Source organism: Zonotrichia leucophrys, chromosome 4 (genome assembly GCF_028769735.1).
Source record: "Zonotrichia leucophrys gambelii isolate GWCS_2022_RI chromosome 4, RI_Zleu_2.0, whole genome shotgun sequence".
In the NCBI taxonomy this organism is placed as follows: domain Eukaryota; kingdom Metazoa; phylum Chordata; class Aves; order Passeriformes; family Passerellidae; genus Zonotrichia; species Zonotrichia leucophrys.
In genome coordinates, this window is record NC_088173.1 from 13,925,036 (window position 1) to 13,952,836 (window position 27,801).

Genomic DNA, 27,801 nt, shown 5'->3' on the forward strand with positions numbered 1-27,801 from the left:
CTCTGTATTTTAAGAGTTTGGGCATTTTACCCAAGAAGCAAGTAGTGACAATGCTCACCATGCATCCAGGGATAGAAAAAGCAGGTACATTGACAAAAGGCTGTTTCTCCATGAAAGCTTACTTTTTATGTCCTCCATAAATTTGCAGACACCCTGCAAGTAATTTCTGAAGTGGATGGGGTTTTTCTTTTGTTTCTTACAAAGGTCAGCGTAAGAATTTAACCTCACTGAGAGGCAATGTCACACTAGGGATAAGTTCACCAGAGCTGTTAAAAAATATTTCAGTACCAGGTTAGGATTGCTGTTTATTTGCTAGGCTAGACTAAAATGTGGAAGCACCCTTATGTAGAAAGGTGCCCATCTGCCTTAGACCAGGAGGTCAAGACAAGGAGAACCAAGGGGAACAACAAAATCACAGCAGTTGTGCCAAGGCTGGGCATTGACGGGGGCAGGACATGCTACAGAAATGGCATCTCCACACCAACGTACAAAGATATCCAGTGGAGACAACCACTGCGGGCATTTCAATATAGCAAAAGTAAGGCCCAGCCAACCCAGAAAGACACTGCAGACACACACAAATGAGCCCTTCCTCACCAGCTCGATGGGCAAGGGTAGCACAGGGAACAATACCTGGCAGACAGGAGGAAAATGAGGCAGGGCCTGGAGGAGCTGCAAGAGCTGTGCCAAGGGCAGTGACGGCAAGGGTCCGGTGTGGGTGAGCCGGTGGCTGCTCAGGCTGAGGCCAGGCAAGCAGGGCTCTGGTATTTGTACACGTGTGTGCTCGTGTGCCTGCGTCAGGGCAGCCGGCAGCAAAGAGGTCCCAGTGATGATGGCAACGGGTAATTATAGCCTGCAAAGGTTGGAGCTCGTAAAAACGGAATTAGATTTCCTCGAAAGTTTGCAGCCGCCGGTTTTGCACGTAGTCTGGACGCAAGGGATGAGCGAGAGACTGAACAGCCACTCACTTTGTGTCCAAATGGGATAGGCAGGCAAAAATCATGATGGGATCAAGAAAAGGTGTTTGGGAAGGAGGGGTAAGGAAATGGCTCATACCACCTGTAAGCTACTGAGAGGAGGATCAAGAGAGAGGCAATAAAAGGCTGAGTGGGCAGCAATGAACAAGGGAGAGCAGGTGAGCAGTATGGAAAGGAGAGCCAAGACCATGGAGCAGGCTGGAGTACAGCAGGCAAGAGACTGGACTGGTGAGAGCCAACAGGAATCTGCAGAAAAGGGGCAGGGAGAACTGAACCAAGGGTCAGCAAGACATCCAGAGAGGTCAGTGAGGATCAGGAGATAAGGAAGGAGGAGAGTTGAAAGCAAAGCAGTCAAACACAGATGGCAAGAGGTCACAGTGGCCTGGCCAAGAAAGGGTGTTGAGACAGAAAGGATGTGAATATAAATCAAAGTTCAAGGAGAAAAGTTTCCTCATGCATAGCAAAAAGACTGTAGGGAAGACAGAGGAAAGACTCCAGAACTTTTATATATCACGGATATCAGAACCCCAAACAGACATAACCCACAGGCACAAGTCAGGAGTTGATACAGGTGTTTTACCTTCTGCCTGAGCCTGAAATACTTCAGACCAAACATACACATTTTATAGGGTATAATTAAACTCTGCTCTCCTTCCCACCCCTCTGCAGAGGAAAACCAAAGCCTGCCAAGATCCCTTTTACTCCATCGTTTCCTTTCTTACTACACCATGAAACTAAACAAGCGCAGTAACAAGATTCAGAGAGATCTGTGTTTATTTCCCTTTGCTGTGTAGGGCGCAGTCCAGCCAGAACAACGACGACAACTATTTCCTACAATTATTACCACATTTCACACCCTTTCCTCTGGGTTATGAGAAGCAGCACCCCTTCCTTGACAACACCTAGTTTGAGTTTCCTTCCTCACCAGAGACCTGCCAATGGTCTCATCTTTATGGGTTTTTCACTCTGCCCCCTCCCCCTCTATAAAGAAATTGGGTTTCCTTTTCTACCAGAAACAACTCTGTCCTCAATTTCATCAAAAGAAAAGAATTCACTTGGCAGTTGTTAAAATAATTTTAAAAACAATCAAAAATCTCATTTACACAATTATTGCCCCATTCAGAAACAAAATCTGGTTCTTTAAACCATCACTAATTTCTGGCACAAGGCCCTGTCTGGCCCATCACAAGTAACACAAGGCTGTCTGTTCTTCTGCCCAGCAAAGGGGACTGTTCTGCATGTTCTCTGCAAGGACGGCTTTGATTTATCTTCCTCATCACTACTTGGTGCTACAACACCATTTCCTTGATGACGCTACCAGTTACTTTTAGAAGGGTGGTGATTTTACCCCTGCAAACTTCCATCAAATGCACTAATTTAGACAAAAGTGGTCATTTTACCCCTGCAAACTTCCATCAAATGAACTAATTTAGACAGAAGGGATTTCCCAATCTCTTGGTGCAATTCTGAACTGGCTTAGTTGCAGATCCTCCAGGGGTGTATAAACATTGAACCAGAGAGCACCAGCCATTTTTAAGGGCTCTCCATCAACACCCCTGCCAAATTCACTCCAAGGGAATGCCATAACAGTAGAAGGACATGCAGCAAGGTCTTCAACTTTATTTTCATTTTGTAGATGAAGATTCTTGAAACAAAAACACGGTTTGTTTTCCCAAGGCCTGAAGAGTCAGTCATAGGTCGCAAGGAAAAATATGGTCTGTGTGAGATGTTAAAACAAAATACTTTAAATCAAATAGACATGCTTTGCAGGTCACATTTAAATTCCATGCACCTTGTCATCTCTCTTTATGGAAAAATACATAATTTTATAGGAGGAAAATGCTTTATCTCAGTTTGACCTAAACATCCTGTGCATTAATAGGGGTGATTTGAGGAGAGTTATGCAGAAGTTTGCTCCAAGGGGCAAGAAACCTCTTCAAATGACAGTGCAAAATGAATGTTTTGGAACCAAAAATCTCCTTTTTCAGTACAAACGTAGTGTGATAGCTAGAAGACACTTGCAGGCACATCTTTGCCAGACACTGCCCATCCACAGGCCCAAACACATCCTGCCTTGGATCTAGCTTCAGCTTCCTGACCCACCTCCTCTTCCTCCCTTCCTGGTAACAGTCTTTTAATTATAACTGAGATAAAATAGCTAAATGGCCACTAGCAGGCTAATGAGCACAACACACCTACATGCCTAATTTCAGAAGATTACATCAAGCATTCCTTGTCAAGCTGAAACTGCTCACAGGGCTGTGGGATCAGCGCTTAAACAAAATATGTGTATTTTGCAGGAGAGAAAAAGCAAGAGGAGTAGGGTCCTGTGTCACCTTTAAACAAGGTCATGGGAGAAAACCACAGCTATTTCTTAGTCCTCTTTACCTGTCAGGTCTAAAACACAGCCCAGCCTGACAGCAGCACTCAACCACCCTGCATTCTTCACTGGAATAATTACACCCATAATAGCTGACCCTCTGTTCTGCACTGCGTCAAAGGGGTTTGCCTTTTGTAACATAAGCCCAAGGAATGGCTCAGAGCAACATGAGTTGGGCTTTACCAGTCATCCAGCAAGACACACATACCTGCACTTCCACAAGGCTACTAATGAGCTGGACAAAGCCATTACAGAATCACAGAATCAATTAGGTTGGAAAAGACCTCCAAGATCAAGTCCAACCTATGAGGGAAGCAAGAGGGAGGGTGAAACCAGCACGTTTATGTAGGTCAGTGCAAGTGAAGATGCAGGCTGGAGTGCTGCTCTGTAATAAAGTTTACCCACAGCAAAGATAAAGGCCTGATTTTACAACATTCTGCCTCTATCTTAGAAGTGGAGAGCAAGTACCATAATGCCAACAGAACACCACAGGGATAAATCCTCCACAATACACAGCAAAGCAACTTTACACAATGGCAAGGAAGCCCACTGGATTGCACACTAATACATCTTAACTCATCTGGGCTTTTTAGTGGGGAAGAATAGTTTGGAAGGAGAAAAGAATGGGAATCCAAAATGCAGTGATGAAACTCACCTCCTCAAGAAGCCACTCTTGCCTATTCTGTTCATATTTTGATCAATAAATACTCTACATCCAATATCAAATTATGCTTACAGATTACTTCTAAATCTTTAAGTTAGAGAAACTTTTTGACATTCTGCTTACACAAAGGCCCTGAAACCCCAGCCACCATGAGGACATTCTGCCACCACCACAGCACAATATACATATGTACATGTACAAGACCCACAGGATGACTTACATGGCATTTCCTCTCCAAATGAATCTATAGCCCAGATGTCCTCTTCACTTTTATTATTTCTACCCCATTTCTTTCTTTCCATTCTCTCTTCCCCCTGTTCTCCATAACACTGACACCAGACATAACCCATACAGTGATGATGTCTCTTGGCCACCAATCTGGTTGGCTGGGCCAGCCAGATCATGCAAAGGACTAAGCTCTGATATCAGGATTCACCTCTGAAAGTTTTCATTTTCTTAAGCTTGAAGACCAGATTCCCTTGCATGTAGTTGCAGCATAAATCCTTCTTAATACACAATCTTACTTTGTGTTAGCAAGTATGAGTGCAATAAATGTTCTGTCAACAAACTGTTTGGTGCACTGCCCAGCAGACTGAAGCAGAAGGGAGTGGTTATCCCAAAGCATGCATGGGATTTAAAGATTTCTTCTAGGATTTAGTCTTTCACAAGTTGCTTTGCCACTGTAGGACTTGGTCTGGCTGAGCCACACTAGCAGGTACAAAGATTTTTAGAAAAATATCCAATAATGCCAAAGCCACTGCAGCAAGGAAAAACTACTGCAAAGGAGTAAACATTCCCAAATTTCTTCTTTCTGCTCAGTCTGCCACACCAACATCTGCAAACCTTCTTCCTAAAACTGCCATAAGTCTGTCTTGCACACAAGCACAGCAACTAAGAGTGCAGTCCCTAACATGCTCAGCTTCCCCTCTCACTATCCCAACAAATTCCCAACACCCAGCATGGGCTGGACCGTGCTCCCCAACCTGTGGAAGTGAGCCCTTCCTCTGTCTCCACCACCCCTGGCATTTTGGATATGCATGGCTCAGCTGTTTGTTTGCGCTAGGACTGGCTAAGTAAAGCAATTTTTGGGGACACACCATTACAGGTTGCGTCTGCTCTAGGTAAGTCCCTGCACACTGAAAAGCTCTTGCCTCAGCTCAGTACATCCTGTTCAACCAGTCCTTGAGCAGATTTGGGCAGAGGAAGATTTCCAAGTAACTGCTTCTCAAACCATCACATGAAATGGTATAAGAAAGGCCTCTCTCAAGTGAGCATCCTGCTACTTGGAAATGCATTACCTATAGAGGGCCCAGCTACTTCTGTCCTTTCTACTACCTGTTGCACACAGTGCTATACAACAAGCCAAAACTGGAAAGTCATTCCTACTGGCTCACCCAATCTTAAGGAGTGACACCAATAGAAAAAAAAGCCCACTATGGCTGTCTCACCCATGTCATTTGCCATGCTGAATTGTTCCAGCAGGAAAAATTTTAAAAAAAATAAATAAAGGAAAACAGAACAAAAAACCAAAGACAAACAAAAAATTTCCTAAGCAACAATCAGAAATTAGCAAAAATCCTAAATGAGATCTTGTGTGACATGCTGTATTCCACAGAAGTTCAGTGAGTATATTTTTAATTGTCAAATAGTTTCACATCACACAAGTAGCAATAAAGCATTTTTTTCTTTTATTGGAGGTGTTAATGAACTGTTATCCTTGTCTTGCTCATGCTATTCAACAGACATGACAAAAGAATTCCCTACACTTCCCTAGGTTTGCATGTTATTCCAAATGTACTTCATGGTCACGCTATGGAAAATATTCACATGAGTAAACATGAGAGTCATTTTAAGTACCCCTGTGAAGAGGCATTTCATCTCCTCTGCTGGCATTTGAAGAGACCAAAAACCACTAATGTGCTGAACTCGGTTTGTTCCAAGCTCAGCATTTTTAAATAAAACAGCCCATTTTGAAATCAATACTGTAGCAAATACCTCCTTTTGTAAGGAGCCCCTGACACCAAGAACCCTTGGCTTCATGTAGGTCCTTACAACTCTATAATGAGCTCCTGGGAGGTCCCCAGGTTTTTCTTTCAGCACTGGGGGCAAATTCCTTAAACTCACTTTTCTGGTCCTTGAAGCAAATTATCAGATGAAGAAAACGATGCGTCTGTAAGTGCAGAAGGAAGATCGCATAATGGGTGGCATACCAGTGCACTGACCCCCTTCAACCCACCGGGGGAATTCAAGCCAGCACCTCCAGGCTGGCATCTCCTGCTCAGGGCAGCCATGCTCTGCTTCCCATGGAGTGGGGCCCTGCCTGCTGTGCCTGCTGGCCCCGCTCAGCCCAGCCAGACCCGCACGGCTCGGAGACCCCAGGCAGGTCCTGCCCTGGCCCTGAGACGCAGTGGCCACTGGCACAACCCAGGGCAGAAAGGAGCATCTGCACACACAGCTCTGCTGGGAGCCACTTGTGGCCACAAAAGCCAGCTCCAAATTAGTCACAGGGAGCCAGGAATGGTCAGGCAGCACACAAAAAAGTTCTTGTGTATGCCAAATTTTTCTTCTGTGAATGTATCCATTTACTTTTGAAGAGAAAAGGCTCTGGTTTGGGGGGAAAAAGGCTGTTCTGTTGTTTGGGTTTTTTATGAGCAATCTTTCATGTAAGATATGGAGAATACAGAAAGTCTAAGGCATTATTTATTCACTGTCTTATTCTTTTTATTATGTTTATTATTTTATTTTATTATATTTTCTGAAAATACTGCTCTTTTGTTTGTTTCAGACTTACCTCCTAGTATTTTAATTTGATGCTCCCAAATCCTTACTTCAGAAAAAAAAAATCCAAACAGAAAAACATCATTGCTCCCAGGACTTTTCTCCCAGCACTTATAACGCAGTTGGTTTCTACAATACAGCTGCTACATGCAAAAATTATTCTCCAAACCTCAAGAACACTTGTCCTCACATCTTTTCTAGTTTTCCGGCTTTTTAAAATTAATATTCTACCACCTTCCATTTTATTACCTAGTTCTTAAACCATCAGTTTGTTGGGAAAAAACTCCAAAACATACATTAAGTTCAAACCAAACTGTCAAAACACTAAGTTTCAAAAAAATCAAAGAGGAAGCTTAAGTTCCTGCCTTTGTTCTATTTATTTCTATTCAATTTATCTTTTTGTTATCAACTTGAATATGTTCTCAAATATTTTCCTATTCTTTAGATAGAAAATGTCCAAGTACTTTGCTGCCTTTGCCTCAATACCTCAGAAAGAAGACTGAGCAAAAACCTTTAGTCCAGTTGTCTGGTCAGCCAGAAAAAATACTAGAACTCCTGCAATGGAAAAGCTGTGACCTTCAAAGAAAAAAATAAACCTAACCGTAGTTAGAAGGTGATTCACACCCTTGCCTTTAAATATACATAACAACACGTTCTTGACAGGAAAAAAGACATTTTAGTTGCATTTGTTGTGCATCTGCATTCTCAGCATTGTCCAGTCATCAGCATGAACTCCTGGTCATGAATGCCAGGAGTGTGGGTGCCCAGGCCACCACCACAAACAATAACAGACAACCTGACATGCAACACAAACATGGGATGAGGAAAGAAGTTATTTAAATGAGTGGCAAGTGGACTGAAAGGAGGAAATACAAACTGCATCAACAATAATAATTTTAACACAACATCTATATTTTCCCTTCCTTGTTTACAATGCACAATAATAAATGTTGCAAATTTCTAAAGAAACAGAATGGTGCTTTTACTTTCAAGACGTCAGGAGTTAACAGTGTGAGATAGCTTGCCCAGACACTGCTAGCTAATCAGAAAGACAAAAAAAAAAAAAAAAAAAAAAGTGCCATCTAATGAAGCCAAAACACAGACTCCTATCTAATAAAGTACGGCATGCCCTTACCAATGTATTAGTCAGACAGGCAGCTCTAAATTCTACATTTAGAAATGTAGAAAATCTTGTATATATTTGCCTGGGCTTGCAAATGCCACTATATCACATTTCTAGCAATGCTTTGGGCAGTGTATTTTGTATGAGTTACACCATACAAATGAAAGGTATATGATCTGGCTCAGTTGGCAGCAAACTTTGCTTACACATATAAACTTCTCAGTTGCTTCAACGTAAAACAGAGTAATTAGGACAGCTGAGCAGAGAATTGCTTGATTTTATCCATTGCCCCTTCTACAATTCACTGAAAACAGCCACTTACAGCATCACAAATAGAGTTACAGTTTGTGCAAAAGAGAATAGAAAAGTGAGGAAATGGATAATAAAGAAAGAATCAGACAAAGTGCAAAGTCTTCATTTAATATATTCTTTTTCTCCTGTGCTCTCCTTAGCTTGAAGCATCTCTCCTTCTCATTTCACTGAAAATACCTTCTAACTCCTACTATCAGTAGGAAAGTCCCACTGATGGAAGTAAAAGTTGGATCTTTCACGTAAGAAGGGATGGGAAGGTCTGTAATTCCCAAGCCTGCCTCTTCCAGCAACCCACCACGGTTTAAGCAACAGCTTCTACAAGTACAAGGGTCATCCATCTACTTTGCTTCTTCCTTTAGCAAAACCCTTTTCAGATCTGCTGTGGTGCAGATGCCCAAATCCACTGACCAGGCACACAGAACACAGCCAATCTCACCAGGAGCAGATTAATAGATCTGCTATTGTATTAGAAATTGCAGCAGATGACCCAAAATGCTCACAAACCTTGTGTGTTTTCTGTGGGTTTACTGATGTCACCATGCAAAAAAATATATCTAGGGTACTTTTCTTTCTTTTTGTTTTTATAAGTCACTTAGTCAGACAATGAATTCTGTGCAAGTCGATGAGCCACATTTTCACAGTCCAAAGGGTATCTGTCAGAAACACTAAAGTATGAATGGTCAAGGTTTCCTCCTCCCCTCTATTCTCAGACCAAATTCAAGGCCTGCAGCCTCCATTAAGTGCTTTCTGCCACAGCTGAGGGAAGAATAAAGTAAGGAGATAAGAAGAAATGTTTTCTAAGAGTAGTTTGAGAGTCTAAACTCTGATGAAGAACATGATTTAATGAGCTAATTAAAAAGACTCTGATTGCACAAGGAGCAGGTCAACTGCAGTCAGAAAAGTCCCAAAAGAAGTGGGAAAATGAGGTTGTGAGAGAAGAAAAAGCACTTAATGATTTGTTTTCCATAACTTCCAGTCACCAAGTCATTACAACTTCTCAGCATGTAAAATTAAAGAAAGGGCAGGATTACTGGACATTCCAGAAGATCTATCAAGATTACCTAAAGCAGCTATTGCTGAGACTCTAAAAAAGCTTAAGTCAGGGATTAAGTGGTTCAAAAAAAAAAATCTTTCCCAAGACAAGCATGGTAAGAAAAGCTCCCATAAAAAGCTGCTGGCAACTACAGGTCTGTCAATCACCTTAAGGATCTGTCAAAACAGAAATATATCTGAGGCAGGCTGGGGAAGGAGTTACACTTCTTTTTTTTAGACAAACACATTTCAACTAAAGGCAACAGCTGCCTAGTCTCATTCAGAACTGTGCAATCAAAAAGGTATTCCATGTGCCTCAAGAAAGCCAGTGTCCAAACAGTGTGGGTGGAAGAGACAGCCAGACAGCACTGGGTGCTCCCAGGTCCCCCATTACGCAGAGCAACTGGAGGCAGAAAGACCAGGGGAACCTGTTAGGCAGCAGCCAGGGCTCCAAAAGGACCTGTCCACAGCAAAACATGTGGGAATTGGGGAAATAATCCACCAGAGCTGCTGTTAGCTGCTGCTGTCTTCAGCAGGGCATTTCAGGTTAGATGATGGGAGCATTTTACCCAATGCTATGGCTGCAAGCAGGAGGTCAGAGAAGAGAATCCAGGGAGGTCTCTTCCTACAAAAATTACCTTATGATTCCGCACGTATTTTTTGAGGACTATAATGCAGAGAAGATAAGGCAGCAGGTCCACAGTAACTTATCCCAAACTCTCTTTTCCTCTCTCCAGATTTGGTTTTCACCTTTGAGATGGCTCATTGTGGGCTCCCATGTCAGAGCAAAGGCTGTGCTGACCCACCCAGCTCAAATCACTGTGGCAGGGCAGATACAGAGGGAAGTTCAGTTCCTGCTAAGTATAAGGAGGGCTACAGTACTGCAGTCAAACATCTGGAAATAGACCTGTGCCTTCCTCAATGAAGTGTGGAAAAACAGAAGGAAGAAAGGCAAGTTAGGGACAGCACTGGCACAGATCTACTCAAGCACTTCCCACATCTACCTAGTACATCCCTGTGGTTGCTTTCTCAACCCCACTTTTCCCACACTGTTTGGCATCATGCCCTGCCTTAACCATCTCATGTTTTTAGGCATCAAAAATATGCCCTTTACAAAACACACAGTCTGACTTCAAAGCACAGTATCACCATATCCATTCCAAGAGCCAACTTTGGAAGGCTCAGCCCCAGCTAGCACCAAATGCAGCCCGTGGAATTTCTGGAGCCATCAGGAAAGACGAGATGTCTCCGAAGAAGGTGGATTTTGTAGAAGCAGGTAGAGCAGAGCCAATAGAAGAATGATGATGCTGCAAGCAGTGAGGCAGGTAGGCTATGAAGGGATAGGCTGTTCAGGGCACTTTATCAGACTGGTGTGATCCTGGCACAAAGCCATTGCTGGAGAAAATGACAAGAGCTTACATGCTGGCATGAGCTTTTAAGCAGAGAGATAGCATTGAGAAAAGGTCAGTCGTGGATAAAGGTAAAAGCCACACTTGCTAAGTTCACAGAAAAAGAAATTCAAAAGGCAGGAAGCAAAAAGCCCTGAGGAATTCACTGCAATAGCTCAGTTTGTAAAGGAGAGTTACCGTATCCCAGCACTGCAGTCTGGATAAGGCCAAGCTGGCTTTAATCTAGGAACTCAAGTCTCTTACTGCAGCAGCTCATCACAGGCTCCCTGAGCAGCAAAGGGAGTCAGACACTGCTGAAAGCCATAATTATTGCTGGAGTTGAAGAATGCAAACCACATCTGAGCCGGCTACTTCAAAACTAACTCAGATACACTTATGTTCAGCTGAAACACACGCAGGAAAAGTCAAGGAGCCCAAGGCTGAAAGAAACCTTAGTCATCTTGCAGAAGCACTGAGACCTGTGGTTTCAGGAAGGGAAAGGAAAGATACCCCACAAGATACCACTTCTCTTTCCACCTCTGCTTTTCCAGGACAGGAGTAGGTCACTTCCACAGATGTACTTCTGAGCATTGCCACAGAGAGAAGAGACCCTACTGACAAACCTTAAAAGGCCTGCACTGACAAACATTCTTCAGTAGAAGATGCAGAGATGCCTTGAGGGGCAAAATTCGTATTTTCTTACCACAATTAGGAAAGAACAAGCCTGCAAGAAGGCATATGGAGTACTAAAAGCTACAGGTAACATCACACATGAATCACTATCTTGCAGTTTATTAAAAGAAACATCATATAAACCATGAGAAGCTCCAGTTCCCTTCTGTGCAATAACCATACTATATGGTATATTGGTCATATATCAAGAGTACAAGACCACAGACTGGGAGAGTATAACAGGTCTCCTCTTACACCTCTTGACCCATTGGGCCCTGCTCTCATTTTCTTAGTTAACAACCAGAGCACATAAAGCAAGGATAGCCCATTTATGCACTATTACACATTTATGGCTCCAGATTCAAGCCAAACACATATCTACGTATCTGCAATTGCAAACTCACCCCAGCTCTACTAAAACTTTCAAGACTTATGTGTGCAATTCATTCATGGAGCAGGCTGAGGACTGCCACACAAAGTAATTACTATTGCTCAAGTGGTGAGAAAACAGGTAAAGCAAATCCAGGCAGGTTTTGAGCAAGAATTCTTTGCCTAGCTGCCTATTTCCAGCTTACCTCTCATTCACTAATAACCTCATATGTGTGTATTACTATATAAGGTTTGCACTGTGAGAGCACCTAAGGGCTTCAGCCCCAGCTCAGCACTGCAGTGCACATCAGTGTGACAGAGCCACCAGGTTCTCTGCCCTAAGACTTGTGCTCTCAAACACAAGGCAAGGAACAGTGCTTGGACCAACCTTTCCAGCCTGCAGTCATCAAATTCCCAGTCATCCCTGCTGCTCCAAAAGTTACCACCACAGGTGTCCTTGCAGAGAAGACAATGAGGAAAAGGTGCCGAGCTCACAGCAGCTGTCACAGATGATAAACTGTGAATTATTTGAAGGGAAAGTTTGGTAAGTCTGCAGCATACTGGTAGGGGAGCATAAGCTTCAGCTGTGTAGGTACCCACACATTCAGGTGTAAAATGGTGAGGTGGGCGAGGTCAGGAGTTTTTAGCTTGGGGTCCGCAAGTCCCCAAGTGATTTGCACTCTTTTCCAAATGGTGCACAAAGAGATAAAAGTGAAAATCAGCACTTACACTTGCGGTATTTTCACTGGAAACTCGGCAATCTGCAACTAAAGAAAAGTGAAGATATCGCACTAGTGGATTGTTACTCACCAGGACAGGAAGCAGCATAAATGACCCAAATGGGTGTGCAAGCTGACAAGCAAAAGTGCTCCCAGCACATAAAGAAAGGAAAAATTGAAATAACACATTCCAATTGTTAAATATTGTCCTAAGTAGCAGGAAAAGTTCTGCCAAAATTAATTCCTTTTAACCCCAGTCACTCATCACAAAAATGAACACTGAAGCCTGCACTCTCTTTTCTTCCATCTCACCAGATGATTGGTGTCTAGTGGTTCCCAACAGACAGGATATGTTTTGGCCTTTCTCTCAACGCAAACACTGAAGAGACTGAAAAGATATCACTGGGATTAATTTAAGTAACCACTGAAACCTGAAGCCCAATGATTATCTGAGCAGAAAAATTGAAAAGACTCATGTGCTGGCACATAGATAAATCTGCTTTCCCCCTTTAAGAACAAATATGTCATTGAATTAGACTAGTTATTGACAGAGAAAAGCAGAACAATGACAGATGCAGTGATTCTGACACTGGAACATTTTACAGCCATCCTGCACTTGAAAGGCAGCCAAGAAGCAAGTCCCTACAGACCTTCCAACAGCTATTTGGCATCAGCTCCACTGAGGAGCTCTATCTGCACACCTCTAGCAAAGACAAACTAACGATAAAAAATACCTTGGAAACAAAACCAAAGACCTTGAATTAATAAGAAATCTATAAGCTAAAGGCTACAAGCTGCCTTAAATAAAAAATGACAAGATGATAGTCACTAATTCCTACACAAGGAAAGAAATCAGAATGACTGTAGGTCAAGTTGCCTACTTTTTACGACTTTTTATCTAGTGACAGAGTATTAATTAAGACTTCCTCTTCATACTTTTATTGCAGTATTAATTAATACTTCCTTTCATATTTTCCTGAAGTCACCTACAAAAGCTGGGTAAGCTCTTCTGCTATTTAGTTCTCAGAGCACTGTATACATCGAAATACAAATGCAAAGAATACCAGTTTTCGATCCCCAAGCTGAATTCTCAAAGGGCTCCTGGTTTAGACACACATGACCACTCTGGGATTAACCAGGAAAAGATTCCTCTGGCTAATCTCCTAGCAACAGTCAGGTAAATGCAAGAATACACGACATGCCTATATTCAGAAATGGTGACTCCTCTACCAGACTCAGACTTAACTTACTATAAGCACATGTGGGGATCTGTATCTTGTTGAATCAAGACCACTCAAAGTAATGGAAAACCTCTGTTCATACAGCACTTAAAGCACTACATACACCCTCACACACATGTCTATATGAAGCAAGCCCAGCTGAAAATTGCCCTGAGCTTCCAGCAGGGAATACTAAAGCACACAAAATTTCTTCAAGAAACATTGCAAAGCTTCGTGGCCCTATGAGCCCAATGTTCTTCCCTCCCCATGTTGCAGACACATCCCAATCTCCCAAAAGATGGAGATATCATGTAGCTAGCCCCCCTAAGAGAAGGCATCAAGTACAATTAAAGTATCCATTTTTCATAAAACCAGAACAGACCTGACACCTATCAACCTTGCTTCCCTACCACAGTATGTCCAAGATTATCTCATTTCACCAAAAGGCTGGCTGGCTTCTCTACTCTTTTGGTCTCCCATTCTTTCCAGACATTCATTTTCATAAGGGAGGATTCCCTACAAGGCTGACATCTGGTCTGAAGATAACTGTTTGACAAATAAACTTTTTTCTAGAACATCTAAGATTGCAGAGCTTTGGAGTTATGTTTCTTCACCCTGTTTTCATCCACTGTTTAGCCCTTGTGACTTTTTCTCTCTGCAGCTTCTCACAAAACTATAATTTTTCCCTCAAGCTACCTAGGATTTTTCAATCAGTAACACCAATAAGATATTTCTTTTTATCCAATAGGATAATTGTGATAAACTAGCAATGGCAGTGAAGTTTAGTGTCCTCAAAGCTTTTTCCCTCCCCACTTCAGGGAGAGTGGGTGAATGTGCCCCTTTAAATTCTTTTTTTCTAGGACTAAACCAGGGAGAAAATGCCTTCTCCCTTTTATTTATTTTCAATAACCCCTTCGGCTAATAATGTCTAGTATGTTGGATACTGTATCTGCTTTCAAATAGATCTTAAAATCCTGGTTTTCAACTGGTTAAACCACCTTGTGAACATGTGACTAATTAGGACATCCCTGTAGCCCAGGTGAGTTGCTGACTTCCTAAAGCTAGACCAGGGCCATCCAGGTGATACCAGGTATCTGTAAATATTTGCTAAGGTTCATCCAGCTGTCCATAACTTTCTCCTCCTTCGAGCCATATAAACACTGAGTAAGGGGCAGTCCACCAGGACCTCCTTCCCGGGGCTGTGAATATTCCACCCTCTGCTTTGAGCTCACAAGATTGCCCACATCAGCCTGGACCACCCCACTGGACAGGGACTACTTGCAAAGCCTTACCAGGAGTAGCAGGCACACCAAGTGGATGGAGATCTTCACATGGGTGCTGACCTGCTCCTGATTTCACCAGCCAGAGCATCTCAACAGCACCCTCAGATTTAGCAATGTGTACATGTTGCCCCGAGCAGAGACAGTGGAGACAAAGGAGGCTCTTCAGGGAAACCCAAAGCAAACACTCAGCTTTCTCTTAATGCCAGGTATTGTTATTTCATCTGTCAGTGAAAAGGGAACTTGTTTCGGCATAGCCCAAACAGCCATAGCCCATTTAGCCCTGCAATATGCACAAGCAGGAGAGCAAACATTTAATGCCAGTCTGCCAGACTGGGAGTCAAGGGCACGGTCCACTTGTACACATGCTGAAGAATGGATGGAAGGATTACTGACACCCAAAAACCACAATATGAATCCTTTGAGTAAAACTCCCCTGAAAGAAAAGCAATTTAAAAATCAGAAACAAAAAAACCCCTCCCAAAAAACCCAACTCCTACCCCCAAAACTACAAAAAAGCCCCACCAAATATATAGAACTTCACTGCAGCATCACAAGGAGCTTACAGGACTTCAGTGACTCCTTTAGAACTCAAACACAAGAAATTAATAGGCAATGATGAACCTTATTTATGTCAAGTTGATCTCTTTGTAAAGGGACATAAATAATAAACTGTATGCCCTGCTACTGGCACAGTAGCAGGACTCTGTAACCTCATGTACCCAAGGATACTGTCAACACAAGGTAAGTACACATGATATATTTATTAGGCCATTAAGCCTTTTTCCCAGTGACCTGGAGAAAGGCTGCTGCATCCAGAAATTTATTTCTTCCATATTCTTTGCATATAGAAATATATCCATGGATATTATGACCTTGATTATATCATATCAACGATAATCTGAAAAGTGAATATTATTTTTTCTTCTTTAGCTAAAAGTTTTGCTATACTTGTGATATGGATTTTTAAAGAACAAAATAAAAAAAATCCATTTTTAAAAAAGAAATACTCATTTTATAGCCCCTCAATAATACCTAAGACTCTGCTGCCAAATCTCAAATATGCTGGCAGCACCCAGCTTGTTCTAATGCTAATAATACATTGCAAGTTTTACAGCTCCAGTGGAAACACAGTCCTTGCAGTTTCACTCCTTCCCAGGAGCCTCTAAACGCCCAGTGAGAGAAGACATTGCAGCACGTGCAACTGCAAGGCAGCTGATAAGCAGGAGTTACGGAGCTGCAGTTACTGATGAGGATGGACACAGCAATGCAACTGCCCTGCTACCAGTGCAGGGCAACAGAGACACTTGCCCAGCTCCAGAACACACCTTTATTCCCCTTCTGCTGGCACCAGAAGGAGCAATCAGCCTGTCTCGTGGCCAGCCCAGTCCTGGAGCCACTGTGGTTTAGGCCACATAACTGTGAAAGCCATTGGGTCACCATCCAAGAGCCCATTCTGCTCTCTCTGTGGGATCCCCCACACTGGGGCCAGCAATGGGTCCTTCAGCATTCTCATCCTCCTCTAAAGACATGCATGAGCCAGAATATGTAACCTTTGAAGCACTAACAGTTACCAAAAATGGCTTTAAAGCTTCTGGAATATACCCAAACCAAGCTCTTTGGGTAGAGGCATTTTACACAGTCACAGTACATTATAAAGAACCAAATTTGGAGTTATTTTCCGGAGCTTAAGTGAATTGGTTTGCACTTCTGAAAGAGCAATCTTTGATACACCTGCACGTCTCTTTATCAATTATCTGATGGTGGAATTCTAGGTTAAGTTAAAAGGCTGCTGTGTTTTACTCCAACTCCTGCTATTTTGGTACCCCATCCTGACCGCACGTGCAAGAACAGCAACCAAGTCTCATATTGCTGGATTAGAATTCTGTCCAGAAAATACCTTACAGAAGTAATTACTCTGTGCATTAATTTAGTGCACAGAATTCTAACTTGCTTTCATAAGAAAACCAAAAAGAGCTTAATAAGTGTTGATAGTTATATTGCACCATTGCTTTTCTGTTACAGGAAAAAAAATGCAACTAGAAGAAGCCCTACTCAGATTCAGGGTAGTTGTTGACTTTTGAATGCATGCTCAAACTCTACTGTGGCTCAGAACAGGACCCCAATTTAAAAAGGAGGCGTGAAGACCTGCTCAAATATCAACATGAAAACACTTTGTTTCATCAAAATAAGAGTGTTTGTACATTCTTTACATTCAGATACTGCTCATCCCAGGTCTCAGGTGAAATCCCAAGTCATAAATAGAGGGATCAAGTACAGCAGACAGAAGAAAGCATGTTTACATATTAGGTGAAGGGATTTTATTCTAAGAATGTAATAGCCTTAAAAATCTTTCCAGATCTGGCCCACCCAAGGAGCAGTTTCAATATCGGAAACCAGAGACTGCAATAACATTCCCAGCAGTCAACATCGTTAGAAAATAATCAAAATATTTATGTTTTTGTATTTAAAACAAAGAAGAAAAAGTTTGAAGACAGCTTGAATTTTCAGAACCCTGTTAAATTTCTGTTATTGCAGAAAACTATTAAGTTTTCCTTCCATCCTCACATTTCACAGCCTCAGTTTCTGCAGAGGAAACCACCATCTGGTTGCAGTTTTCATTTTCTCTGAACACTTTAGGCTTTCCTTGACTACTAAAAGGAAAGAGAAGTCTGCCTATCATGTTTGCCATAGCCAAAGGAAGGAGTGATGTTGCTTGGGAGGCAGCTTTTGATGCCAGGAGTTTTGGAGGACACCCAGTCCACGTGGGTTGCACCTTTCCTGCCACACTCTCCAGAAGAGTGTCTAAAATGCAGACAAAAATGTGGCAATGCTTTGGCATATCCTGTCAGGGGACAAGATGTGATTCTCCTGGCCTGCAGAAAGGAAGAGAGATTTATCATCCAAACTCATGGCCTGAGGAAACAGCACCAGAATTGCTGGGAGAGAGCGCCAACTTTGTTATCACTGCCTTTACAAAAGAGCTGAAACAAAAAGCTGCCAGCCAAGCCCAGGGACAGCAGTGTTTTCAGACACAGATGACCCTTCCTAGCACCTTTCTCTGTGCACTTAATGCACATTTCTCCAGGCTCAGGGGCTGGAGCACCTCTCTCATGGAGACACACTGAGAAGACAATGGGGAGGCCTTCTAGTGCCTTTCACTACCTAAAGGAGGCCTGCAAGAGAGCTGGAGAAGACTTTTCACAAGGGCATGTAGGGATGGGACAAGGGAAGTGCCTTAAACTGAAAGAGAGAAGGTTTAGCAGAGACACTGGGACAAAATTCTTTACTGTGAGGGTGGTGAGCTGCTGCAACAGGTTGTAAAAAGCAGCTGTGGGTGCCCCATCCGTGGAAGCACTTAAAGCCAGGCTGGATGGAGCTCTGAGCAACCTGGTCTGCTGGAAGGTTCCTGGCCACAGCACGGGGGTTGGAATGTTTTTTGTTTGATTATTGTTAAGGTCCCTTCCAACTCAAGCCATTCTATGAATCAAAACTCATTTAAAGCAAAATTTTAAACTGTGGCAACACGCATATACAGTCTGTACTTTATCAACTAAAATCATTACAGTTTGATAAGTAAGGTATTTAACAACATGACTTTTGTTAGCAAATTACAAAGACGGACAAAAGGGGAAACACAACTGAGTTTTCATGCCACAAAATGATAAAAATGAGTGGGCAGGATGGAGGTGCTTGTGACTAGCAGCTCCATGGTTATCCATTGCATGGCCCCTGGACACTTCATTCACCTCAGTCTTCTTAAATCCAAAAATGACTATGTAAAAAAGCAGAGTGGGACAGATGGAAAGGTGATTTAGTAACTGGTCTGGTGGCACATGATGCTGGCAGCCCAGGAGCCCACTTAAGTGCTGGGAATAACACCTGACAAGGGCTTCGGTTAGTGCACACGCACTGTGCTGCTCCCTGGCAAAGACAAGGGCCCTTTGAGGAAGGGAATGAGGAGCATTTAATTAAAGACCAGACCCTCATGCACAAACAAAGAGATGGAGAGAGTGAGAGATCTCTTGCTTTGTCAAAGCCCCATGGCCAAGGGCTGCTCCCGGCCACCACAGCTCCCTCACACATTGCTTTTCACACAGAGCATGCACTTCACTTGCAGGGCTGGGTGACTTATCTGCCACAGGAAAAGATGCTTTGCTACACAATGGTGCTCTTTGTGGGGAGGAAGGAGGTGGGGAGACAGTACTAGCTGGCTATTAACCTTATAAATCCTTCCCTTGAGTTGCACAATGAATACCACAGATCTGTGTATTTGACTTTGCTTGTTCAAGAGAAGCTGCTTTGAGTGAAAAAAATGAAATTAAATAGGCCACATCGTTCCTTCCCTTGTGTTTTTTACTTTCACAATACATTTTTGATGACTAGCATTAGCCTCACAGGCCATCCACAGTTTTCTTTAAAGAGCAGAAAGCAATTCTGACTCTAAGACTTCTTTCCCACAACACAAGCACAAACCACATACTGAGAAATCAGGCACTTTATATGCAGTCCATACTCATTTAGCTCTTGTGTCTGTCTCCCCAGTCTCTGAAAGCTGCTTTTACAGATTACATTAAAGGCCCAACCCAACACTTGTGAGCAGTGAAGTTCTTTACTCAGAGTTGGGAGTAAATTCATAAGCACTTCAGCCTAGCCACAAGCTTAAGTTGACCCTTTATTTTCAGGCTGCAATAACCACCTCACAGATATAAAAAGTGCTTAGTGAATCTCTAACTGGCTCTAGGTTGGAGTGGAAGAGAAGGAGAAAAAAAATTGTAGTGTAAATCCACTGAATTTCCCATGGTAGGAATACAATTCCATGTCAGGCATACAAAAGGTGTAGTTGAGTGTGTGGTAAAGTCACTGGAGGTTTTATTACTATGAAACCTAATGCTCCCTCACTGAAAAGAAATTTTCATTATATGAAGGAGATAATTGGGAGAAAAAAATTCATGATTTATAAATGCCTACAGATGAATAACATTTAATGTCCAACAGTCTATGCTTCACCATAATCATCCACTAATGACTGCAAAACTTATTGTGAAAATTACCAAACCTAAACTGGTGGGGTGTTAATTTAATTTTTTGGTGGCATGAGAGGATATGGCAGGGAGAGAAAAGAAAAGGAGCACTTAGCTCCAACTCCCAGTGTGGCAAAAAAAGTTTCCCCCCTACGCCTGGCCAAGCAGGAACAATGCACAACAGCCCGGCCCTGCCGACTTTGCTGAATTATAACTCCTGCTAGTTAGTTTAATTATTGCACATACATTTCTTAAAAACTCCATCTGAACATCAGCTTCTAATTGGAGAAATTGCTCTGGGCATGGCCAAAGGGTTGTTATACAGTTTGGTCAGTTCTTTTCAAGCAATCTTTGCAGAAGGGCATGGCCCTTCCGCGAAGCGTATGAAAACCTCTCAAAGATGCCCATTGTCCGTGACACAGAAATCAAGAGCAAGAGATACAGAAGGAAGTCTCATCTGGGAACACAAAAGGAGATGAAGACATGAAAATGAGGTGGAACATCCTGCCACACTGACAGCACCTAGCACAGAAGAGCTGAAAAGTAAAAAAAAAAAAAAACAAACAAACAAACAAAAAAAAAACCAGCTCTCAGGATGACAAATATTTGTGAGTGCAAATAAAAGGTGTGTCAAAAAAAAAGAAATCTTATTAAAATACTAACGCTCATTAAAGACTTAAGTTGCAAAAGTCTTGCAAAGTTACAAGAGAGCTCCCAAAGACAATTAATTTCATCACTGGACCTATAGATTTGCATAAAGCTTCCTTAACCTCCTAAATCAACATATTAAGCAAGTGCTGGTTTGGGGATTCTGTTTATTCAAAGACTACTTATGTTTCCCAAAGTTTCCCATCTGCCAACTTAAAAACCTCGATACACCCAACAATTTCCTAATATCCGAATAACTTTGATCACTGCAAAATTGGTAACTGAGCAAGCTTTTATGGTGTAACCATTTAGTTCAAGAAAACTGCCAGAGGAGTAAGTTTAAAAGTCACACATGAATCACTTCATCCGCCGTACCCTCCAGCCCTAAGATGTCAGCGCAATACGCAAATTTCTCATGTGCTTCATATTCCTCCTTTATTTAATTCTCAGGTCTAATTTTACAATTCAAATCTTCTGAGACTGGAATCTCATGTGGATTTTAATCCATTCACTTTGTGGCTCAGGTACACCTGCACTGAGCACAATAGGACTGCCCAGTCCCTGCTAACTACATGCGTACTTTCATGAACTTTTCATTTTCAAGTCAGGATGGCTTAAAGGTGGGAAGACTATTCAGCAATGAGTCTCTCCTGGTTTACATTTTACAATTCCAGCAGCAGAAAACATGATATGCACACTTGAGATTTAGAGATTCCCTCTTCCTCACCAGCTATATTTTCCTCCAGTTATTATTTCCACAGATACCACAACCCACCAGAGCCAAAGCACTTGACCACAATGTAAAAGAAACACCAGCAACATCAGCAGAGGCTTGAAAGCCAGGCTGCAGTTGTGATTTCTGGGTCATGTTAGCATTTAATATAGGGGAAGTGTTGTCCAAGGCTCTCTACTACACATGCATGGAGGTTGTGCAGCTGAGGAGACCTTTCTGTCCCTTGTGCCATGCTAGACAGCAGCAGGAGGTTGGGATGCTGTCCCCACACCCACCCTGGGCCAGGCAGGGAGTCCAGCTGCTCATCCAGCTACTCCATCCCAGGTGGACTCCAGGGGCAGGTGAGGCAGAAATTGCCCCCACCTGACTGCAAAGAGACAGCCAGCTGAGAAATGAGACAAGAACCAGCCCAACAACTCATCACAGCATTGTCCAGGTATTTCAGTGGCCCTGGGGTGCCGAGAAAGGCCCTCTGGTCAGTTCCCCCCATGCACCCCCCTACTGCCCAGACATGGCAGACCCTATTCCCCCCACAGTGTGAGGACTACCAGCTGGACCCAGAGCAAGAGAAAACAACAATGTCACCTTCGTGAAAAACACTATGCCACTTTTCCCCCTTGACCCTACCAGTTATTTATTAACAGGAATAAAATATTACTATTCTGCAACTCCCAGCAGGCAGGTTTTCCTATCAGCCTAAAATACCAACCATATTTTTCAAAGCTGAAAAGCTTTGGAACTTTTTCTTTCTGTCTATGTGTTGTTTGCTGCTTTAATGAAACAAAGTAGATAATAAACTGTGAGAGAGTTCTTCAATAAGTCACAGCCACTTACACATTAGCTACCTAATTATGCTGAAAATACAATTACATGCATTTAAGCAGATGCTTATGCCCACAGGCCAAGCCCATTATTTTGACAATTCTTTAACTTTACAGTAAGTGCAAGTTGAATCTACTTAGATACAAGACCTGAGTTATCAGTCTGGGAGTGGGAAAAAAAAAGATGGAAAAAAAAATAAAGTCAATCAGTTCCTTCCATCATATTTAGCACAGCTAAGGCACTACACAACAGGCAAGACTCCAACAGATCCCTGCTCTTCTTTCATAGCCTTAAATCAAATGCTGAGAGGCATTTGCTATTTTTAAAACCAAATGAAAAACTCTGGCTCCAGTCTTTTGTAAATTTGCAGCAAAGATAACCCCCAAAGGAATGCATATTATTTGCACACCAGTGAGCTTACTTATTAACGTGAACTTCTAGCAAAAGTTTTGTTTCCATATTTCAAGATAGGCCACAAAGACCTGTTTACATTCCTGGGTGGCTTTAGTAAAGTCAAGGTCAGAAAGCACCTTTCCACAGCCCTCCTGGGCAGCAGGCTGAGGAATGGCACCCAATGAGCAAGGTCCAGGAATCAAACACTGACCCTGATACTCCATCAGGTGACTGGGCCAGTTCAAGAGCTCTGCATCCTCCATCCAGCTGCAGCCAAAAAGCCCACATGAGCTAGGCTGAGCAGCTAGCACCAACCACTGCCCAGCTCCTTCCCTTCTCCAGGTAGTGGTGGGCCACACAAAACTTTCCTATCACCAGAACAGGATTAACCACCTGCTCTGCAACAGTCTTGTCATCTGAGGTTCAAAGGAAAATTTGCGGTTATAAGAAAAAAAGGTCCATCAGCTCATTTTTAACAGGGCAACTTGTCCTGGCCTTCCCTCTCAGCCCAGAAAAAAATGGTAATATTCAAGTAAGTCTGATGGGGAAATAGTGAGTGACAGACAAGTGTCTGACAACTCTGCAAGAGACAAGACTGCTAATAACTGGAAATTATATGAGTCAGCATTGCTTTTTCAAAAGGACAAAGGCAGCTAAAAACATACAACAAAAGCCAGATTAAAAACAGGAAACTGGGAAACCTCAAATATCTATATTCCATTCTTTTCAGGAACCTTACTCAGCTATTTTTTTAAAAAAGAAATGCATAGAAGCATCCTGATTTAAGGGTCTGAAACTCCCAGCACAGAGAGAGCATCTCTAGTTTTGTGACTGGTTCATGGCACAAGTTGCACAGGACACAGATGGTATAAGTTGTACACAAGGAAAAGACAGTTTGCCTCACCATCACTGCAGCAGCCACGGCCAGTAAGTAAGCCAGCAATAAACCAAATTCTCATAATTTTTTTCCTTCTCTCTACATGAGAAGCTGCATGTTTCAAGCTGTGATGAATGTTGAGTTGCCTTAAATCTTAAGAAAAACTTCTGCTCTGCTATTCTTCACTATTCTTCAGTATACCCACCAAACAGCCACAGCTTTATATCTTTGGGTTTGGGGGTGGTGGTGGAAGAGTTGGGTTGTGTTTTTGGCCATATTTGTTGGGTTTTTTTAATGTCAAAATAAGTGCTGAAACATTTTTGCTCTCCATGCTAGGATTTTTTGGTTTCCCAGAGAAAACTCAGGATGAGGTGCACTTTGTCCTAGGCCACTGCTCATTACTCCTCACACTGTAACTTGAGATTTCAGCCCATCACGGCGTAACAGCCTTGTCGTTTATAAGCCCAAAAGCCACCTGCTTGCATCGCAAAAAACCACGTTACTCATCTCCTACTACTACTTCTCGCTAGGAAAGACACCTTCACAGCAACGCTGAGACAGAAGTTTGATACAGCACATAGAGCCGAACATAAAGTAAAATATTGTTTCAGCACACCTGGAAATACTAAACAAAACTTTTAACTCCCGAGCCAAGCAGGAGCACGCTGCGGGCGGAGCCGGCCCGCAGGAGGCCAGCGGGCGTTTCACCCTGCAGGGGTATATTCCAACCCTTCCAGTTTACCGTCGCCCGCCGAGGGGAACGGGGGAACGCGCCGCTCCTACCGACCGTACAGCCGCGGCGGGCAGCTCTCCCGGAGAGCCCCGCTCAGCCGCATCCCGCAATGCCGCCGCTCCCACCCCGGCTCGCCCCGTTCGCGCACAGCCACTTTGGGAGCTAAACCAGGGCCCCCTTGCCTCTCCCCCTCCCTGACCCCGCCGGGCCCCCGCGGAGGGTGTCCCGGGGCAGCTCGGGGGCCCGGTCCGGAGGCACCTACCCAGGCACTTGATGTGGAAACCGCTGGGGGGCTTGAGGGAGCGGCGCGCCCAGCCCTGCCGCAGCACCTCCAGGTGCTCCTCCTTGCCCTGCACCAGCAGCACCTGCTCGTCGATCCAGCCCAGGAAGAAGGTCTCGGCCACCGCCGCCGTGGCCCGCCGGTCCCAGAAGTGCTGCATGTTCTCGCGCTTGAAGTCCGCGAAGATCTCGTAGCCGATGCGGTGGCGGCCGAGCTCCGCCGCCGGCCCCGCACGGGCACCGGCCCCGGCACCACCGGCACCGTCGGCCCCCGGCCGCCCCCCGGCCGCGGCGTCCAGGACGATGGCCAGGGAGTGCGGGGCGATCTGCAGGCACTTCTCCACCCTGCGCGGCATGGCCGCTCACCGCCCGCCGCCGGACACGGACACGGGCACAGACACGGACATAGCTCCCCACGGCCCGCTCCTCCCGCGGCCGGCTGTCCGCGCTCCGCGCCGCTCCGCCCCCGCCCGGCCCGCTCCGCCCCCGGCACACCCCCGGCGCGGTCCGGTACCGCGGGCGAGGCGGGGACGGCATCCCGCCGCTGTCTGTCCCGGGAAGTTCGCACACCCTGCAACCCAGCGCTCCCCGCCTGGCGCTTCCCTGTCCCAGCACGGGAGCACCATCCCTGGAAAGGAAACGAGCCTGGTCACTGTCCCGCCCGGTAGTTTAGGCTTCCCGGCACCATCCCCTCTCCCCACCTTCGGGAGACCCTCACCCTTCCCTTCCACGACTGAAGCATTCCCCAGCCACAGCCAGGTTATCCCAGCAAGTCTTATAATTCCTTATGGTTTTGTTTCTTCCCGTGGCTGCACATCTGTAAGTAACATACACAGTGAGCAGCACTGACCCTGCCATGTCCAAACGCCTCTCTCTTCACTCAGTGTAGTCCTGAGTCACTTTGTGTCTCAGTGGCACTGAAATATGAAGTAAGATTCATTCCTTGCTTCTGTAGCTTTTTCCCAGAAATTTAATATTTTGCATCCTCTGCGTTCTGGATCACCAGCTGCCTGTGAGGCTCAAGGGAGAGCTCAGCAAAGCTGAACAAGGTGCAAGCAGAACTGGAGGGGTCCTTGCCGGCAGTGCAAGGCTGGCAGCTGGGTTGTGCATCAAGGTGGTAGGTGGCTGCTGAGCTGCAGGTGCCAGCAGCAAGGTGCTGGTCATGCTTGTGAGAGGGCAGATTTAGGAATTTCACTCCTATCTTCTATAGGAACCCTCTAACCCACAGCAGAACTGAGTCTCAATTCTGAAAAGTCTCTTGAGTTCCTGAATGGTCTGTTGCTGCTGGACTCCGTGGAGGTGTGTGAACTGAGGGTGGCCTCAGCAGGAGCTCTCACCTTGCCCCAGGGAGCAGGGCACCGTGGCACTTGGGCCACGGGCAGTGAAGCATGAGAAAGCTCCAGAAAGACAAATGACACAAAGAAGAAATGTAGTGTAGAGAAGCAGGGGCAAGAATGCAGGCAGAAGAGAGGTGAGTGAAAGGAGAGAGCAGGCAGCCACCACTCTGCCAGGCAGCAGTATGAGAGCTGCTACAGTCACAACACTCCATGCTGTGCACAAACAAAAATGTTTTACCTGTTGCTTCTGAGTTCACTCACATCAACATCCCTTGACATGTTTGGCCCCCTTAAACTATCACCCATTTGGTTGCAATCTCGTTCAAATCCTCTGTCCCTTGCCAGCTGGCTTCATCCAATTCCTTCTCAGGGTTTCATTCAGTGCTGTCACTGTATTGTGGAAGGTCAAATTTACCAGTATCCCAAAGAGATTTACAAGGAAACAAATTGTATGAAACCCACATTTCATACAGAAATCAGAGGTTAAATAAATTATCCAGAAACATTGGGAGTAATTTTGAGCCAGGAGCAGAGAGTATTAATACTCAGTTTGCAAGGCTCTCTCCCTATCAATTCCCAAGTATCCAGCACAACAAGATCTCAAGAGGCCCCTCACCGCAGCCAGGGATAGTTTTAATGTTGCTGCTGTCAGGATTTCAAAGGAGGTCTTTTATTAAGCTTTGCAAGAGGACCCCCCTGGCACCCTCACTGTCCTCCAAAATGCTTTCCAAAGTTCAACTGAACCACTGGTTGTCTGTTGAAAGACCTAGTCTCAGTGTGTTGAAACTACTGTCATGATCTTGTCATATTTGTGTTATTCTTACCTTGTGCCTTCCTCCTCTGTATTATATCAGCCTTTTATCTCGCCCATCATACTTGCATTTCAGTTCTCTGGGCAGGGCTCACCTTTGTGTAGCTTTTTTGTGGAGCACATCACATTGACATCTCAACTGCTGAGTGGAGTCACCAGGTAACTTCAGGGCTTGGATGAGTTTTCATTTTTATTCATACCTGCAGAACAAAGGAGGCAAATTAAGACCTTTCACTGTTTTTAGGCTTTTGCACCAGATACATCCTGAATGCCTAGATGTGGAGCCCCACACTTTGCCTACAGCCCCCAAATCCCAAGTGCTAACCAAATCTGTGATCCCTCAGCTGCCTGCCTCTGACATAAACACATGCTCAGTGTGGCCTGCCCATCAGCCTTTGCTCATGGCATCAGTGTAGCTCTCTCCATTAGCTGAGCTCCTTTTCCCTTCAATGCTGACTTCTGAAGCAATTGGTGCGGTGAAACGTACCACACAGTCATGTCCCTCCTGCTTGCACTAGTGTTTGTGGGTGTCACCTCTTACCTCCTGCAGAGGCTGTCCCCAGCCTGCTAGGCCTCTCCCACCCCGCTTTCAACACCTTTTCCTTCACGCCACTCCAGGCTGGAGCGCTCACAGGCTGGACCTCCCTCCTCCCTCCCTTCCTCTCCTTTTCAGCATGCTGCCCCTCTCTGCTGCTTGCCCACCTGTAGTGTCACACACAAGTGTGATGACAAGACAATGAAAGAGGGCGTGCAATAATTTGTCCAACACTTGTCAGATGAAGCTGTGGCACAAACCAAAATACACAGTGTGCTAGGTGTTAGGTGCTGTCCCCACAGAAGCCCGTGCCAGGACTGCTTAAGCAAGTTCTTGAGGGCCTGGTTAAGAAATGCTCAGGGCTAGGGGATAGGCTGTGGACAACAAATATGTCACTGAGTAAACAGTTCATCATTCATTACTTCCCTTTTTTTCCCATCTCCTTATTAAGCAAAACATTTTTTATCCTCAGAATTTGGGGTGTTTGGTTTATTTTTGTTTATTTACATTTTTTTGCTTGTGGATTTGGTGTTGAATAGCATCTCTTCCCTTTTCATTCACTCACTTCAAGGGACTTGTTCCAAGATATCAACATCTATAGGCAGACTAAAGCTCATCCGGTATTTCCCACTAGAAATATAAGAGAGAAGACAGCCTGCCATCTTCTTATGGCCAAATTATGAAAGCAGGTGAAG

The 27,801-nt window shown here is 44.2% G+C and overlaps 1 protein-coding gene across 1 annotated transcript in view; it reads right to left on the reverse strand.

Annotated features, from left to right (window-relative positions):
• Positions 1-24,819, reverse strand: part of LOC135446585 (storkhead-box protein 1-like) — a 63,680-nt gene extending 38,861 nt beyond the window's left edge. Inside the window, exon 1 of the mRNA XM_064710567.1 lies at positions 24,407-24,819. Within this exon, the coding sequence (XP_064566637.1) occupies positions 24,407-24,779 (373 nt within the window). The 5' untranslated portion in view covers positions 24,780-24,819. The remainder of the gene's footprint in view (positions 1-24,406) is intronic.
• Between the last annotated feature and the right edge of the window lie 2,982 nt (positions 24,820-27,801).